At 46.7% G+C, this 18,379-nt stretch overlaps 1 protein-coding gene across 1 annotated transcript in view; it reads left to right on the forward strand.

Moving 5' to 3' along the window:
• Window positions 1-18,379, forward strand: part of AARS1 (alanyl-tRNA synthetase 1) — a 751,871-nt gene that overhangs the window by 397,801 nt on the left and 335,691 nt on the right. The window contains exons 9-10 of the mRNA XM_069655037.1: window positions 4,348-4,498; window positions 16,053-16,177. Of these exons, the coding sequence (XP_069511138.1) occupies window positions 4,348-4,498; window positions 16,053-16,177 (276 nt within the window). The remainder of the gene's footprint in view (window positions 1-4,347; window positions 4,499-16,052; window positions 16,178-18,379) is intronic.

The following is an 18,379-nucleotide window of genomic DNA, read 5'->3' on the forward strand; positions in this document are numbered from 1 at the left end:
AACACTACACTAGGACTGCTTTCTTATTATTTGATGGTCGTAGCTTGCTCCCATTTGTAGATTTAGGATTAGATAGGAGTTTATCACACTCTTGTTGAAGTTCAATAAACGGTTCCATGTCATTTTACTGACATCCGTTTTTACGAAGGTTGTTTTGCTGCGGGAGTTTTTCCACAAAAAAAACCCCTTCCTTGAACTATATTCCCCCCAACCATTTATTGCCGTCCCCCCCCCTCCCTGAAAAATGTCAATGGAGTTTTTCGGAAAAACTACTGCGGCATAACACCTGTTGTAAAAGCAGGTGTTGGTGAAAGGACATTATACCCAATAAACACCCTTGAACTGTGGTCACTTGTCTGGCTTACTGTTGATACCCTCCCTTCCTTAAAATCTGGATTAGGGCTTCTGGGAGCTCTATCCCATCGAAACCAGCTCCAAGCACACAGCTGCCCTTCCCTAGTCTTGTACAGATCCTGCAAAGCGGTAAGAACATATATGGCGGTCCTACTTTCTGAACAGGAAGCAAATGGCTAAACCATGCCAGGGGATCACAAAGGGGGGTTTACGCACAAGGTAAACATGTTGTCCACTGTGCTGGATAAAAGGCAGTCTTGCGACAAAAGTACAAAGTAGTGGACCTAGAATATAACACCTGTCCGGAACACACTGCAGAAAAAGAGATGTTGGTATAGGCCCCCTGTGCTAATGGCCATAGGGACCAGTAGTGCTATAAAGAAATGAAATCTGAGACAGTCACCCTGTGCCGACAGCCAAAAGGACTCTACAGTGTTGCCTAAAGAGTTGTAGTGACAAGTGTAGTAGAGCAAGCAATTTGCTTGTTAAAATGTCAGGAAAACAAATGAGTCAGTGTTGGGGAATGATTTTCTTTTTGCAACTTTCCCTCCATAGTTTCCTATGGAATGCCATTCTTGTTGCTATGTTTTTATCCTGACTTTTTGAAGCGAAGTAGAGCCTTCTGCTTCACTCCTGTTCAGTACTTCAGACCATCGGTAATGGGAAGACTTTATATGTTTACATTGGACAAAGCACCTTATAGCGCAGTGCAATGGATATATTTGTATCACCCTAGCATTTTTCAGAGAAGATTTTCGGTTACTTTTATATGTGCTAGGCGGGTTCAGAAGAACACTGACTCTGATTTTCCATCTCACTGCTGATATTTATTACGTGAAAAGTGCAAACTCCTATCTTTCTGTGATGCTGGAAATGCCTTTTGGAGGGACAGGTCCTTGTCCTACCATTTCTCTGTGTGTTTTCCTTATTATTTCTGCCACTGAGATACAGTGTGTGGACATTCCTTTGTGCAATAGCAGGAGCCACCATTCTTGGAATGCTTTCTTGATTGCCAACAAATCTTTTTCCAATACAGTGTAGTTTATTTTGGATGAAGAGAGCATGGTGGAAAGATGGGCTATGGGGGAAACTACCTTTTTCATCCTCTTGCTACAGGACAGCTCCAATGGCGCTATTGGAGGCATCAGTCTCTACAATGAACAACTTCTTTTTATCGGGTATGTGCAAAATGTGTGCGGTAGTGAAGGCTGTCTTCAAGGTATTAAAGGCTTTCTGAGCTTCCAAATTCCATACAAATCGTTCACCTTTCTTCAGAAGTGCCTTGGCTGGGGTGCTTTGTGCCCCTGTGTCAGTACATGGATGGCTTGATGGAAATGGGGTCTGCCACAGTAGGGTGTAATTGTTGAAAACTCGACTAGAGACAGTGCTTCTGAGGCTCAAATTAGAATGAGCAGAAACACTCTTTACTGTCTGGTCCACAACTGCATGATGTTGTTTCTAGAGGCTCCTGGTATGCAGGGTTGGTAAAATCAAGTTGAAATATATGACACAAGCATATGTATAAGAAGTGTGTTTTGGTAAACTTCCCTCCCTCCTTTCCCTTTTGATGGACAACCCCCAGTGGTTCTACTTATAATATGCAGTGTGAACCTAGCTGTGAAGCATCTTTGTATATAGCAGAGGCGGGTATAGCAGGTCAAGCAAAGGGAACATGAAATGGAGTTGGGTAAGGTATCTCGCTACAAGTCCTCTCGTAGGTCTGCATAAACTTTCCCTAACTAAATAACTTACTTGGTTTGCAGAAGCGTGGGGCGGGGTCACATGATACCGGCTTCCGAGGCAGTTGATCGGACACTTGTTCGTGTTGGGGAGATTTATCATTATGCTTCATCGCCTCTCCTAATGAGACTCCCAGCTCTTCAAGGCATCTGTATTCTCCTAATGTAGCACACAGCTCCTTATGGGCAATGTTGCTGGGGACCCTTTGGGGTCCTCCTTTTAGATGTGTTTCTATAACCTCAAGTAACTACAGTTGATACTTAGTATCTCTCCCAAAACTCCATAGCCTGAGAAATTGGCACACGCCACCTAATGTGGAGTGCCAAAGGGATCCCTAGGAACCCCCTTCTCTCTGCTCCTGTGACTTTTAAGTCACATAGACAATCTCCTAGTTATGGCTGGTGGCAGTGGACTGGTTCTAACAACTATTGTGTAATGTGTGTACCGCAGGCTATGTCCATAGCCTCATTAGTGCACAATAGGGTCATCCAAGTACCAACTTGGGGCCTCCCTTCTTTTTTCGCCATTACTAGCGTGGTTGTTCTCTGTTAGCCCTTCTTCTACCAACCTGCATGGGGCGGTCAGTGTGTGTGTTTTGCCTTTAGCGGAAACCCTTGGGTGTCCCCGCCTAGGCTCCAAGTGTCTGGGCAGGCAGGAAGTGGGGGAGGAGTTTTACACCCCCAGTCATCTGTCTGCCAGAAGGCCTGAACAGGACCAGCTCCCACTGGGGGGCTGGCTGTCATGATTGGACAGCCTAGCGCCCCTTTCTGTAAAATGCTGTAAAATGCTGAGAGAGATTACAGAGGCGTGTGTGCTGGAACTGTATAAAAGGTGAGGCTTCTGGAGTGAAAGGCAAGTCGACCACTGGAAGCTGAAGTAACTGAAGAAAACGACGACCAGAGTCGCATGCAGACCCTTTGCAAGACCTTGAAGCAACCACTGCTGTCCTGACCCAGTTTTCTGTGTGACAGGAGTCACCAAGAGGACTCCTACTTCCCTTTGGTTGGTGGGAACTTTGAATTGAGCCATCTCCCGAGGTCCTAGGAGTTTCCAGAGCTGCAGAACCCAGCTCTAGCAGGATACCAGGAGACCTGCTGTCCATTTCAAGTACATTGTTGTGGAAAGGCTGAATCCGTCCAAATCTTTGCTGAACCCGTAAGGACGCTCCAGAGATCCGATTCAACTCGCCCAGACCTCCTCACCAGAGTGTGGGACAGCAGGAAGCGAAGAAGATTGACTGTGCGATCCGTGTCCTTTGTTTGTGCTGCAGAAGAGGCACGAAAACCGCAGAGTGAACCAAGAAGTTGCTGAAAGTCATGCCCCAGGTCCTCCCTCGAGACTGCTGCTGAGGGATCCAGCCCATTGTCCTGCCTTCAGTCATCGGACCAAGGAATCCGGAGGTTGGATCCAGAGCTCCAACACCATGGAGCATCCAGCACAAACATTTTCTTGTAACCTAAGGTACTGTAGGGAGAAAGGTATTGCTTACCTGATTCCAGAAAGTCGTTCCAGAGCGTTGGAGTGCACGTAGAGGTGTCCAGGGTGACCCCCTCTTACCTCGGACTCAAGCCGCTGCTTGTGTTCCTTCATCGAGTCCTTAATAGGGTCGCCTTCGTTTTTTGTTAACTTGCTGCTTCTATGACACTAGAGACTTGAAGAAATCCACAGGAACTCTTCGTATTCTGCTGTTTATGAAGACTTTGAGCCCTCTCTGAACTGCCTTTCTGCCTCTCTCGCACGCGCTCTGCACCTCTTTCTTTTGGAGCATGGGATGCTACTTTTACTTGGCCTTCTCTGGGGTTTCTCAGCATCACTCCGTAGTGGCCTGAAAATAAAGACAAACACTGACCACTATACGGCTCATGAGGCAAGGCTGGAGGTAAGGGTCTGAAATGCAGCTATGGGGCTTGAGGGGGGGGGGGGAGTTGGGAATTGGGGCCCTTTCCTGTGTTTTTCCTTAGAGCCAGGGCTGGCTATGAACTCCCCCTTCATCTCCCGCAGAGAGGGGCTTTTAACTATTTTTGACAAGGTAAAGTCCCAGTAAGCAATTAGACTAAACCTATTTGAGCAGGTATCTCAAAGATGTGCTTCGAAGAGCAATAGAGGCAAAGATTCCAAACTTTTCGTCTGTATTGATGTCCTAATCAGGAGTGTTTTAGGGACTCTTTTCCAATGTCTTTATTTTCATGCATCACTCTAATGTTTTAAATGTTTACCCTTTTCATTAATCTCCTCCATATGTTTCCATTTCAGGGTGATGCATTTCCCGAATTGAAGAAGGACCCTGAAATGGTAAAGGACATCATTAATGAGGAGGAGACACAGTTTCTGAAAACCCTTACAAGAGGGCGCCGCATCTTGGATCGGAAGATCCAGAGCCTGGGAGATTGCAAAATTATTCCAGGTGAGGAGAAAAGGCATTGGTTTCTGGCCTCTTGGTAGTGATGAGGAGCTAGCAAACTAACAAACTAATCTGAGATGTTAAGTTATAGTTGTGACACATTAAAGAACTCAACTTGGTGGATAAATGCTGTGCTGTGTCATGACAGGTGTTAGGAAAGTTTTCTCTTGGAGCAACTTTTCCTTCATATTTTATGGACCCCCAAACATTTTGCTTTTGTTTTTTTCTCCTGTGATGAATCTAGCGATTTCGTCACTCCTTTCCCAGGGAAAGTGTCTTGTGATATACCCCAGGAAAGGCAGAAGCTACTTAATCCTGATCCTGGTGGACTCTATCTGAGGGAGGACCACATGAGGGGGAGACAACCCTCATGAGAGTGGGATAGACACGCTAGATCAAACATGGCATCCCACTGTTTCATTAGGACCTAACAACACGCCTTCACCTTCCCATTGTTGTATATCATATTGTAGAGTGGATAAAGAATCTGTCGTTTACTGATCACCAACCTTATATGCATACCTCCCCCTTTAATGCTGAGACGAGAAAGAGAGATGGAGGAACTAAGATCACTAGAAGCGGCATGCCCACACTGCGTTCCAGTCGGGGTAGGATGTTAACAAGTACTGGGACTTATGTACATTCCACCTCCTTTTATAGGACTGAGACGAGGAAGAGGGGATGTAGTGATGAAGATCACTAGAAGTGGCAAACCAATGCTGCATTCTAGTCATTGGAAGATGTTAACAGGTGCCGGGACATTCAAATATGGAACACTCAACAGAACAGGAGAATCTGCCCTCCCAATGCTGGTTGGGACTCCGGAGGAAAGGTCTCAGACTAGAGCGAAAATGCTGCCATCCCGAGGAGCAGGAGCTGCAGACCGAAGGAGGCGGCTATGTGGGAACAGAGAAGCCGACGAGACATGCTCCAAGGAAGCAGACAGACAGCGGTGGAAACTGTGAGGGACGCCGAAGCTGCCAGAGAAGACCGGTAAGCCCGGAGAAGGAGATTGGCACTTCAGGGTGGATGCCATGTCCCGTTAGTAAAAAGCAAAAACCCACAAAAGGGAGCTGAGACATTTAACACAGTTGAATGGTCGGTGGTCTGTGGCCCGTGGTCTGAAATAGGAAAGATAATTACCTGGATACAGAAGCGAGTGAAGGCTAATGGAGTGTGAACCTGGGATTTGCGTTTGAGTATTGAGGACTCAAAATGCCCTTGCAGGCGAGTAAATCAGTGATTGGAAAAACTGGGCAGAGACCCCCCCCCAGGAAGTGCTGAGAAAACAGGGGAAGAAACCCTCCCTCCCTTTTGAATTGTGGACCAAAAGTGAAGAACCATACCCCTTTTTTGAAAAAGGTAGCCTGTGTGCAGAGAAAGAACTGTTAAGTGTTGTGTAAATGGAGAACACTCGAGGGAAGAGCCATCCCCACTGGGATTGTGGAATATATGAGGTGACATTTTGAATAACCAGAAAGGTCCCTTCTTTATTGAAACTTTATTCATTTTTCTTTTCTGCACCTTAGAGGCTTGATATTTGGAACTTTGGAAGGAAGCTGCAGGTGTTCAGCCAAGAGACATCCCCCATTTCACGTTATATTAGTTTAGTGTGTGAGGGTCGGCTTTGGAATTTGGACACCGGACAGAGAATTCTTTTGCTTTAGACATCCTGACACACGTTCCTTAGTTTTGTTTAGTCAGGGAAACCCCTCAGAATTTGGGGATAGATAGTATTTCCCTTTTTTTATTTTGATAAGTCTTTATTCAATACAAAACACGTTACTGTGTCCGAGTCTTACTCTTGATCCCGCAAAGTCCTGAGTTTATGCAATGAAGTGAAGCCTTCAGCTTCACTCCACTTGCCTTTTGCTCAAATGTTATGGGGAAACCGACTAGTTCTTCAGACTTCCAATGCAGTGCAAAGGGGTTTCTTTTGTATGACTAGGTTACACTCAAAGGGATTTTTGTTTACTTTCAAATGTGCCTAAAGAAAAGGTGTTGGTAGCAGTTACTTTTTCACTATTTGTACTGTATTTTGTTTTAGCTTCATCACGTTTACCCGATTTGGCTACTAACTGTGGCTAGTGTTGTAACATGATATGGTATTTATAACGCGCCAGTACACAGTGTAGGGCCTGCAATGAGGTTTTTCACTTTTTGTTAGCCGATTTTGTCTTTCTGCCACCTTCTTGTTCTCTCAGGTCAGCAAAATCCTTTAATGGTCATGCCTTTGCCCAGGAAAGCCTTGTTTTTCGCAGGCTAGTGCATGTCATGCGTGTTTGGAAGCCAGGAAGTGGGTTGGAACTGGCTGGTCACAGGTCACAAACTGGTTTCATTATGTCTGGAGTGTAAACATCTGTTTCACCAACCGTGATCCTGATTGGACCACTGCTAGGGTGTGTGAGGGGCAGATCTTCATTGGTTGGGCTGAGTGTCTGTGGTCACCTGAGTTTTTTCATATGAAGAGCAGTCCTGCAGCCATTCCCCAGAGCTCCTGTGACGAGCCAAGTATCCTGCATAGCCGTGAATACTTCAGAAGACCTGTGGACCGATCCTGAGAAGGCCTTGCAACCAACTTTTGCTGCAGTCCCGGTGGAGCCCTGTCAGGCTAGTGATCTTACAAGACCTTCATCAGTGCTTCGACCAGTAGCAGTGGTGGGGACAACCATTCCCAACGACTTTGTATCTGTCGAACTTAGTCTTCAGAAGCGTTCCAGGGCCAGCGAAATTTCCGCGTCGTAGCATTGACATGGCCCGATATAGAGGGACGACTTCAACCAAGACATCTGTGTCCCCTTCCGTCACCGTGCATCAGTGACCGTGCCTGAAACCGGCGGGAAAGCTAGTAGACTGTGACTAAGCTCCCAGAGTTACCCTGTTTACTATAACTAGGTTGGCCTCCTAAACATCTGTCCACCAGGCCAGAGTTTAGAAATCCAGTCTAACAGGTTCAAAGTTTAGATTCTTATGCATTCTTGGAGCTGTTTTTGGGGCTCAGTACTGAATAGGTAACACTACTGAAGATCTGGATTCAGGGGCACTTATGGGGTCTCTTAGGGTGCTGGTACCAAAATGATCAGGTTTTTTGTCTGTTGGGCATAAAATGCATTGTCATAGCTTGTAGCAGGTCTGTAGAGTACATATACTGGAATGCTTGAAGGGTCTACAAGTGTAAGATGTAGTTACACGCTGTGATGAATCTGAGATGATTCCCATGTGGCCAGGGAAAGGCAGACGCTTCCTGATCCTGGGGATGGTGTTCTGTGGGAGGATCACAGGATGACCGGGGGGGCTTAGGTCTGGGAAAGGACCGGTGGAATGGGAAACTCCCATTAATAACTTTCCCAGAGACCCTACAAACTTAATGGCCTATTGTAAAGTTGAGACTGTAGAAGGAAAAGGTAATTTGAATATTGGCGACAAGTCCCACAATGCCCAAAGTACTGGGACGAAGAAGCGGGATTTAGAGTCATTAGACTGCAAGGTGCAGTCTAGTGAATCTAATGACCCACACTTGAGAGGTTCTGGTGAGTATAAAGGGCCCCTTAGGTGCACGCCATTAGAAGAAGCAGAAGGTGGAGTAATTGACGAGACTCCATGCTGCAGTGACAGAAGTTGAAGGGAAGCCGAGATGCCAAAGCCACTGCCATTTGTGAAGCGGATGCCTGTTTCGTGAGGATCTCTATTGACACTGTATGCAGAGGTTGCGCGGTGGGTAGTGTTCCAGAAAGCCTTCCCCATTGTGGCATTGTATACAGAGATTGCGTGGTGGGAGGCGTTAATGTAAGAAGTTTTCCCAAAGTAACTTGTATTCCGGTGGCAGGCGAGCAGGCTGCAGAAGCAGAAATAAGTAGCTTGCCGTGCAGCAGGAAGCAGAAGTGGCAGCAAAGCGAGCAGACGTGTATGCAGCACCCAGTAAGTACATTAGTATTGTGACCCCGGAACGCTCCTTAATCGCCCGCTGCCCACTATTGGAAATATTGAATACCAAACTAATGTAAAGAGACTACAGTGGCAGACGAAGACATATCAATCTGATACCAAACAGCTAAAGGGGCAGAATAAGAACCTTGGGAACAGACAAGAAGGTTATAATTGTAATAACAAAGGTTGGAGTAATTGCCAAAACCTAAAGAGAGCAATTTCAAAAGAAGGCAAAAAAACTACCATTGCCAAAGCCAAGAGGGAGCAATTAAGAAGCAAGCAATATTTAACCTCTGTTGCCAAAGAGAAGAGGCAATAGTTGATGGATCCAAACAAGCATTGTCTAAGACAAAGAAGAGCAAGTGTGACAAAAAGCCATTTTCAACAGTTGGTTGATGTAAGACTGGAAAATAAAGAGTGGCAGAACAGCTGCCCTCATGACATAAAGCATTCAGGAGGAGAGGAGCATAATCTGCATTGCATGTGGCATAAATGGCATCAATATGGCTCATGCCTTTTCAGAAGAAGTATGTATTGCTGATGTTGAAAGTCAAAAGACTTTGCTAAGTTGTTTGAAGTGAACTTTACCAAAAAAGTACTTGTCGTAGTGTTGGAAGCTTTTAGTCCTTGCAGGCGAGTATACCAGGGCAAGGTACTTTGCAGTGGTAGACCTGGCAGGTGAGTGGACCACGTAGAAGTTGTTGAAGTACTATGTTGACGTTTAAGCCCGTGAAGTAGTGGCCAAGACCACCACATTATCTTGTGAAATCATCCTGACAAAACATTGCTGTTGCTACAGATGAACGGTGGAAGTGTTTTTATTTCCTAAGAGGTTGTGTTGAACTCTTTGCTACAAGTGGAGAAACAGTTGTCATTTCTTTTAAACTGTTGGAAAGTCCAAGTGGCAGACTTTTGGAGCAAGAAGAACCTTATCACCAGAACGCGGTTGTAGAATGGATGTTTAATAATTTTGAACTGTTGATGCACATTCCTGATTTGAATCTGGGGAAGGGGACATTACCCAGGTTATAAGGAGAAACGGTTATTAAGTTGAGGTTGGCCAAGGGTGTAACTTTAGTTATATTTGAATTGCTATATATTACCTTCATATGCTTGTATGTATAAGTGTGAGTGGCAGATTCCTTTTGTTAGTGTTTCCTTTAGTTTATTTTGATAGGCAGGAAAATCGTCCTCGGGGTAGGCATAGTGAGGCGTTTAACAAACTCTTAAGTTAATAAAATTGCATCTTATGGAAAGCATTTACAAAGTTGTCCGCCTCACATTTCTGACCCCTCCCAAGGGTCTCAAGATTCCATGATTTATATGCAATGTTACAGCTGCCTAGTGTTCGATTAGCTTGCACTGCCATGTGACATGGCAAGTGTCATTGACTGAGAGCTCACTTTAAGCAAGTAAGGCGAAAGATTGATGTACCCATCGGCATTTCCTTTTGTTAAAAGTATTGTATTTCGAAGGGATTGTGTCCTCCGACGTATTCCTCATCTTAGATATCTCCTTCCAGCTCTGCTGGCCTCGGAAATATTTTTTCTCTAGAGGGCGCTGCGCGTCGACGTCCTCCGAGTCGATGTCCCTCGACAGCCGCCGTGTCGACGTCATCCTGCCTATAAAGGCCGCGCGCAGCGTCCGTTGCTCAGTTCCGTTTTTCCGCGCTTACTCAGTGCCTCGGAATAATGTTGCTCAGTTTTTGTCAGATTAAACCTATTTACCTCGAGTTATTCGATCCGTACTAATGCTGAGATTGTGGAAAAAAGATGTCGCTGACTGACCCTCACAGAGTGTCTGTGGTGTCTGGGAGCTGAACACCATTGTTCGGAGTGCGAGGACTGTATGTCTATGACAGCTAAGGCCCTGAAGGAGCGTAGGGGGAAGCTGGAGAAAGGTAAAACTTTTAAAGCTTCTTCTTCGTCGACGAAGTCGAGACATTCGTCTCCTCGTCGCCATTCGCGCTCCAGGTCTCGGAGTGGGTCCCATCACTCCTCGAGATCGAAGCACTCGAAGAGGAGACGTCGAAGATCCCCTTCTCCGTCTTCCTCTTCCTCTGTTTCGCCAAAAAGAATCCCTTGCCCCACGAAACATAGTTCCCGGGCTGAATGGGAGGAATTCCGCAAAAATATGATGAGCGTCGAAGACTGCCGAGAGCGATGCTCTGGTCGAAAGACCCGAAGGTCAAAAACGCCGCGAGTCGCAGTACCCGGCGAAGGAAACCTCTCGAGCGCGTCTCGAACCCTCGAGTAGGACTATGACCTCCAAACCTTCCTCGAAGGTACCGTCGACGAAGGTTCCGTCGACGCCGAGGTCGGTGTCTTCGACGCCGTTGTCGAAGGGACCTTCGACACACGGGTCTGTCGACTCGACGCCAGCTTCGACACCGGCATCGACGCCAAGAAAAGTCACGGTCACGACACACCCAGTGACTATCCCCAGGTCCTCGATGACGATGGCTTTGAGATTGTCGAGTAGAATCCCAATTCTGTCGAGGTCATCGAGGCCTCCGCCTTTGTTTTCGACGCCACGCTCGAAGCCTTCGTCGGCGTCGACGACATCGACATTTTCGAGGCCGATTATGACAAGTTCGGCACCCTCTGCCTTGGAAATGGGATTTACACCCTTTATGAGTTCAGAACAATTGAGAACTATGTCCTCAATTTTGGAAGAGGGTGAATTGTCTGAACAGGAAGACACATTTGAGTTGCAGGGACCTGTAACACCAATTAGAGAGGAATTTTCCTCTGAAGAACGCAGGTTAAAGGATCTTCATGATTCCTTACATGAGGCAAGTGGGTTAGACACTTCCCCTGAGGTGGAGTTTGCTAGGCCAGACCCGGGGGAGCATGCTGAAACCCCCTATAGAGCCTTAATGGCCAGGATCACAGAGTTTATGGGTTGGTCTGCACCTTCTCAATCTTTCCAACAAGATGACCTCACGGATATTCTTGATAAAGGCCTACAGGAGGATCCGGTGGTGCCTTTTCATAAAGCTCTTCAGAGGAAGATTATGACGAACTGGGAAACCCCAGATGTCGTCCCGGCAGTAAATAAAAAACTGTCTACAAAATACAGGGTATCCTCTACACACCCGGAGTTTTTGTCAAAACACCCATCCCCAGAAAGTCTGGTGGTACAGGCAGCATCTTCTACCGATGTCAAGGCGGCTTATCCTACCGTCCCACAGGACAGGGACGATAAAAAATATGATGCTGTGGCAAAGAAAGTTTTTTCAGCATGTAGCATGGCGTTAAAATCTGTGAATGCTACTTGCACCCTTGCTAGATTCAGCCATACACTTTGGGAGTGTGCTTCTACAGCGGCTGACTGCATCCCAGAGGGAGAAGAAAGGGAGGCGTTCCTGAATATCATACAGGACGGTAAAGACGCTATGTGCGAATCCCTCCAGACGGGCATTGATTCGGCTGACAGTATCAGCAGAGCAATGGCGGCAAGTACAACAACCAGGAGATTTGCTTGGTTGAGAAAGTCTGGTTTTGCCCCTGATGTGCAAGCCAGGCTCTTGAACATGCCATTCCATGGCTTTTCTTTGTTCGGGAAAAAGGCGGATGACAGTTTAGAGAAACTGCAAACTTCAAAAGCAGCAGCAAAATCCCTAGGCGCTGCAATCCGTCAGACACCTTCGTCCCACAGGAACCTCTGTGAGGGGCAAGTCCTTTCGCTTCTGCTCCGCATTCTGAAGAGGTAGAGGACGACCGGCTCAAAGGGGACAAAGAAGAACTACCCGAGGTGGAAGGGGTAGATATTCAAAAGCCGCAGCAACAGCAGGTGCCTCTTTACCATCAGCATCCGCATCAGCCGCCCCAAAACCACTCTGAGGACTTCCCTCACAGGACACCTGTAGGAGGCAGGTTGACTCAACATCTGGCGGAATGGCAGGCTATCGCGTCAGATGCTTGGGCATTGGAAACAGTTGCCCAAGGTTACTGCCTGCCTCTCCTACGCATACCTCAGTCATCCACCGGGGATCAGCTCTCAGAAAGCTCCAGATCCGCTCCTCTTGCAGGAAATTTTGGACCTGCTAGAGAAAGGTGCCACAGAACCGGTACCTGTAGCGGAGGGGAACAAGGGCTGGTACTCCCCTTATTTTCTCATTCCAAAGAAAGACGGAGGACTGAGACCCATCTTGGACTTGCGAGAATTGAACAAATTCCTCAGGAAAGACAAATTCAAGATGGTCACTCTTTCTCAGATCCTCCAGGCCCTTCAGTTTCAGGACTGGTTGGTATCTCTGGAGCTTCAGGACGCTTATTTCCATGTGCCTATCCATCTCAAACACAGGAAATACCGGAGGTTCGCAATTGGCAACTCTCACTATCAATTTCGAGTGCTGCCATTTGGGCTGACCTCCGCCCGAGGGTCTTCACCAAGTTAATGTCGGTAGTGGCGGCAAGTCTAAGGAGGGAAGGGATTCACGTCTACCCCTACCTGGACGATTGGTTGATCAGGGCTGTCTCTTTGGAACAAGCTCAGATCCAGCTAAATCACATGTGCCACTCCCTTCACAGACTGGGCTTCTCCCTCAATTTAAAGAAGTCACAAATGATACCATCGCAGAGACTCCAGTTCATAGGAGCGATCCTGGACACTTCCCTGGGAAAAGCCTCGCCACCAGAGGTGAGGGCTCAAGATATTCTACAGATGGTTACCAAGTTCCAAGATGCCCAACGTCTCCCAGCCTTCGACTTTTTGAGGTTGCTAGGCCTCATGGCATCCTGCATTTTCCTAGTGCCAGAGGCTCGCCTGAGAATGAGATCCCTCCAGTGGGCACTGAGGACTCAGTGGTCACAATTCTCAGGGAGAATGACAGATCTTCTTCAGGTTCCCGACAGGGTGGCTCGAGACCTTCAGTAGTGGGCCTGTCAGGAGAACATTCTGAAAGGAGAACATTTTTGGCAACCCTGGCTGGAGATAACAGTAGTCACGGATGCCTCACTCACGGGGTGGGGAGCCCACTCCAACGACTTGACCATCAGCGGTCGTTGGTCTCCATCGGAGTCCAGACTACATATCAACCTGTTAGAGCTGAGAGCCATCAGTCTTGCGCTGAAGACGTTCCTGCCAGCTGTTCAAGGGAAGAACGTCCTGATAATGACGGACAACATAGTGGCCATGCATTACCTCAACAAAAGAGGAGGCGTAGGATCACTACCCCTGTGCAGAGAGGCGATGCAGCTCTGGTTTTGGGCAATCCAAGAAGGAATCTCTCTATCGGCAGTTCACCTAGCCGGAGAGAAGAACTTGACAGCGGACGCTCTGAGCAGGCAGAGCACAGTCTCCCACGAGTGGGAACTAGCTCAGAAAGTCCTTCAAGAGATCTTCACCCTTTGGGGAACCCCTCAGGTGGATCTGTTTGCCACCAGCGTCAACAGGAAATGCGATCTGTTCTGCTCAAGGGAATTTCCCCCGAGAGGAGCTCTGGGAGACGCGTTCATAGTGGACTGGGAGTTTCCACTTCTGTACGCGTTCCCACCGGTCCCTGTCATTCCTCAAATGATCAGGCGGTTGAGAAGATTCCGGAGAACCATGATCCTAATTGCCCCGGATTGGGCCAGGAGAACGTGGTACCCGGGCCTTCTAGACTTGTCCATCTGCCCTACAATTCGACTTCCACTCAGAGAGAACCTACTCTCACAGAAGGGAGGTCAGGTTCTCCATCCAGACATCAAAACCCTCAACCTTCACGCTTGGCTTCTGAAAGGTTGAGGTACAAGGATTGGGACCTCCCTGATGATGTTATGGAGGTGTTGCTTTCGTCAAGGAGGCCAGCAAAAAAGTCTTCATACCGCTGCCGTTGGAACAGATTTTGCAGCTGGTGTAGAGAACAGAATATCGACCCTTTTTCATGTGGTACACCAATGGTTTTGTCCTTCCTTCTATATTTGGAGAATTCAGGCCTTCAAGTTGGCACCATTAAGGGCTATCTCGCAGCGCTATCCATCTTTAAGTGCACTGCGGAAGAACCATCCTATTTCAAATTACCCTTGGTAATATAGTTTCTAAAGGGGTTAACCAATGTTTATCCCCCAAGACCATTCCAAGTTCCCCTATGGGATTTAAACTTAGTACTAACTTTCCTGATGGGAACACCTTTCGAACCACTCCATTCTTGTTCGTTAAGATTCCTTACCCTTAAAACTGTTTTATTAATAGCACTTACATCTGCTAGAAGGGTGAGCGAATTACAAGCTCTTTCTTGTAAACCCCCTCACACAATATTTCCCAAAGACAAAGTTGTCCTGCAAGTGAAGCCTAATTTCCTCCCAAAGGTGGTTTCTGAATTCCATATCACTCAGAAGATTACCCTACCATCTTTCTATTCTCCTCCTCACCCGGGGAAAGAGGAAGAGAGGTTACACAGGCTAGACCCTAGAAGGGCTTTAAGTTTTTACATCAGTCGACTAGCCAGGATAAGACAGGCAGACCAGCTGTTTGTAGGTTACACAGGTCACAAGCTGGGGTTACCAATAACTAAGCAGACCATTTCCAGATGGTTCATTCTAGCCATTCTGGAATGTTATAAACTGGCAGGGAAAGAGCCCCCTCAAAACCTTAGGGCTCATTCGACCAGAGGTATTGCAGCTTCATCGGCCCTCAAAAGAGGCATGCCGGTTAAAGACATCTGTGCGGCCGCTACATGGTCGTCTGTCCATACCTTTACACGTTTTTACAATTTGGATTCCTCCTCCAGTCAAGAGACTAGGTTTGGAAGGGCTGTACTGCATTCTATTCATCAATAGAAGACAGCGTGAAGTCAGTACTCCCTCCTCCAATAATAGAATACTGCTATGGGAGCCTATCTAAGATGAGGAATACGTCGGAGGACACAATCCCTTCGAAGAACAAGTTACTAATTACCTTGTAACGTTCTTTCGACGGGATGTTCCTCCGACGTATTCCTCATCGACCCTCGCATCCATCCCCGCAGTTCTACTTCCCGTGTTGTTGCAGCTTACGCTCCTTCAGGGTGATTAGTCTAGTCCAGAAAGTATTATTGTGGGCTACAAAACGGAACTGAGCAACGGACGCTGCGCGCGGCCTTTATAGGCAGGATGACGTCGACACGGTGGCTGTCGAGGGACATCGACTCGGAGGACGTCGACGCGCTGCGCCCTCTAAAGAAAAAATTTTCCGAGGCCAGCAGAGCTGGAAGGAGATATCTAAGATGAGGAATACGTCGGAGGAACATCCCGTCGAAAGAACGTTACAAGGTAAGAAGTAACTTGTTCTTCTCTTTGAAATACAAATCGAGCAGACACATTTACAATGATATTAATACACTCAAGAGTCCATAATGCAAATTCCTGTGACTGGTTTTAAATAAATTGGGCCGAGGGAACACAAAATGACAAAAATATATTGGTTTTGGAGGGATTTAAATTGACCAGTTTAACGTGATTTGGAGGTCATCATTATTTGTAATTGCTTTTTAGTTGCCTGCTTTGTAACGTAATGTGCCTGTACCTCTTTTGTAAGGGGTTGCTGCATGCTGGGAAAGGTAGCCCTATTCTGTGTACTTGTGCATTGATTCTGCTGCACCTGATCAATTCTTTAAAACTGCTTTGCCTCTGACAACAAACGACATTTTGTTTTTGATCTCAAGGTGACACAGCTTGGTTGCTGTATGACACGTATGGGTTTCCTGTAGACCTGACTGGTCTGATCGCCGAAGAGCGAGGGCTTGTGGTAGACATGGAGAGCTTTGAGGACGAGCGAAAAGCAGCTCAGGTACCATCAGATGTAATGTGACTGTAGTGAATTTGAAAGACTATAAATTGATGAAACGTAGTTCACATTTAAAAGCTTGCTGTTCAGACCACTCACTAAACAGGGTCTAGTAAATATCCTTGTAGCCTCTCGTAGGTCTATTTTATCTCAAGCCATAATGTTATTTCCTCATTACTTGGGCTGGGCCTTGCCATAACCCACACAATGAGCACTCCACTGCTCCTTCAAACACTTGAAATGTGTTCTCTTTGGAAGCCCAACAATGTTCCTTTACATAACTAGGTGGGCTCTACCTGATGCGAGTGCTAAGTATTTGGGCCATGAGACCGCACAGATGACTAAATTCGCCGGCCCTTGATAACCACTCACTGTTTTGCTGAGCCCTTCTCAGCCCCTGAGCTGCCCACCTATTGGCCAGGCCACCTCTACTTCACCCAACCAGGTGTGCCAGCTGGCAGTAGCCGGCCCACACCCATAGGCCCACCCCAAACCCCTGTCTGTTCCCTGTCCACTGGTTGGACGCTTCTGGGTATATAGCTGCCCCACCTGTTGTATGCATGTGTCTAAACCCTGTATCTAGCTTCCCCTGCCTGTTGTATGCATGTGCCTGAACCCTGTATGTAGCTGCCCCCCGATGTATGCACATGCCTGAACCCTGTATCTCGCTGCTGCCCCTGTTGTATGCATGTGCCTGAACCCTGTAACTAGCTGTCCCCCTCCCGCCCCCCTGTTCCCGCTTGTCTTCACTGCATCTTTCTGTCTCAGCCGCCCTGCAACATGGGGTTAGGCCCCTCGAACGTGCCCACCTGGACCCTACTGCAACCTGTGACGTAGCCGCCTTGCAACATGGGCCTAGGCTACTCCACTGTGCCTCTCAATTGCACTTTTGGTATGTTATTACATCCTGTTTGTTTCTTCCTGTAACCTAACCCCTATAACCACCTTAACTTTAATTCTCTCCTCTGTGATGTTAATACTTCTAGTTCTTTCTTGCCTGTAACCATAAGCACTTTAGCCAATTTCTTAAGCATAAACGTCTAGCTACCACCGGGTTTTGCGTGCTTTATAAATAAATAAACCAATCATTCTCCCACTGCCGTGCAAATATTAGAGCAGTGTTTGGTCTGGTAAAAAGGCATTTATGACATTGCAATGGTTTACGCTTTTGGTCTTGTTTCCCCTTCCAAGCCCCACACCCCCTCCTACATGTTTTGTTGTGTCTTTATTGTCAAACGTGAACTGAGGGAACCCCAAAGTACATCTATACGAAGACTGTTTGAGAACATTTCACATCACAAGAGAAATGGGTCCCCAATACATTTTCATACATAGTTTGAAAGTCAGTTTATGTACACAATCAATTTTCTATCAAACTTGAATTTGAAGAAATTATATTATGTATATTGTGGCAGTATCTATTCTCTGGGAAAGTGCACTGCTGTGTTTTTGTTGTATAAAATCAGTTTGTATTGTGCAGTACATTTCTCAGGATAGAAATTCCCCTTTTGATTGTTTCGGCTCGCTTTTAAAGCACCATAGTAGTTCTTCTGACATGATTGATTGCATGAATCTTTTTGCCTAGCTGAATGTTTTTGGAGAATTAAAATTATGCGGACCTGACACTCCTGGCTTTAAGCTGTGCTGCTTTACTCCTCATCCTCTGAAGGTGTAGCTCGGTTTTGCAATGACTAGAAGAATTCAGTTTCAGTTGATTCTTCCCCTTGAACCAGCAGGAACAGATTGATACTGCAGCCTCTTTTTTTAAAAAAAAAATAATAATTTTTTGGAAACTTTATTTCAATTTCAAAAAATGACATAACAATCAAAGAATAACACCACAAAATGAAATAAAGCGAATCCCCACCCCAAAATTCCAACCTTAAAGCAGTCATATATTCTGGAGCCATCATATAAAACAAACAAGGTGTAAGTACTTTGCATTCAAGTCAGTGCACACCTATCCCCCGTGATGTGCTCAACCCTTATCCGAAGTTTCCTGGTTCTATTCGGCCTACCATCCTCCCCTCAAAGTGGGTTCCAGATTTTAATCTAGTACATTCTAGCTCTCATCCCCCTACATTCTATTCCCGAAGACACTCCAGGGCCTCCCAACACAGGCTATTTGCTCCTTTCCCTCCCCTCTTAGGACCTTACTTCTCACCATTTGGCTATGAATGGCCCCCATTCTTCCCTATGGGAGCC

The sequence above is a fragment of the Ambystoma mexicanum genome, chromosome 1p (genome assembly GCF_040938575.1).
Source record: "Ambystoma mexicanum isolate Mex_15411 chromosome 1p, UKY_AmexF1_1, whole genome shotgun sequence".
In the NCBI taxonomy this organism is placed as follows: Eukaryota; Metazoa; Chordata; class Amphibia; order Caudata; family Ambystomatidae; genus Ambystoma; species Ambystoma mexicanum.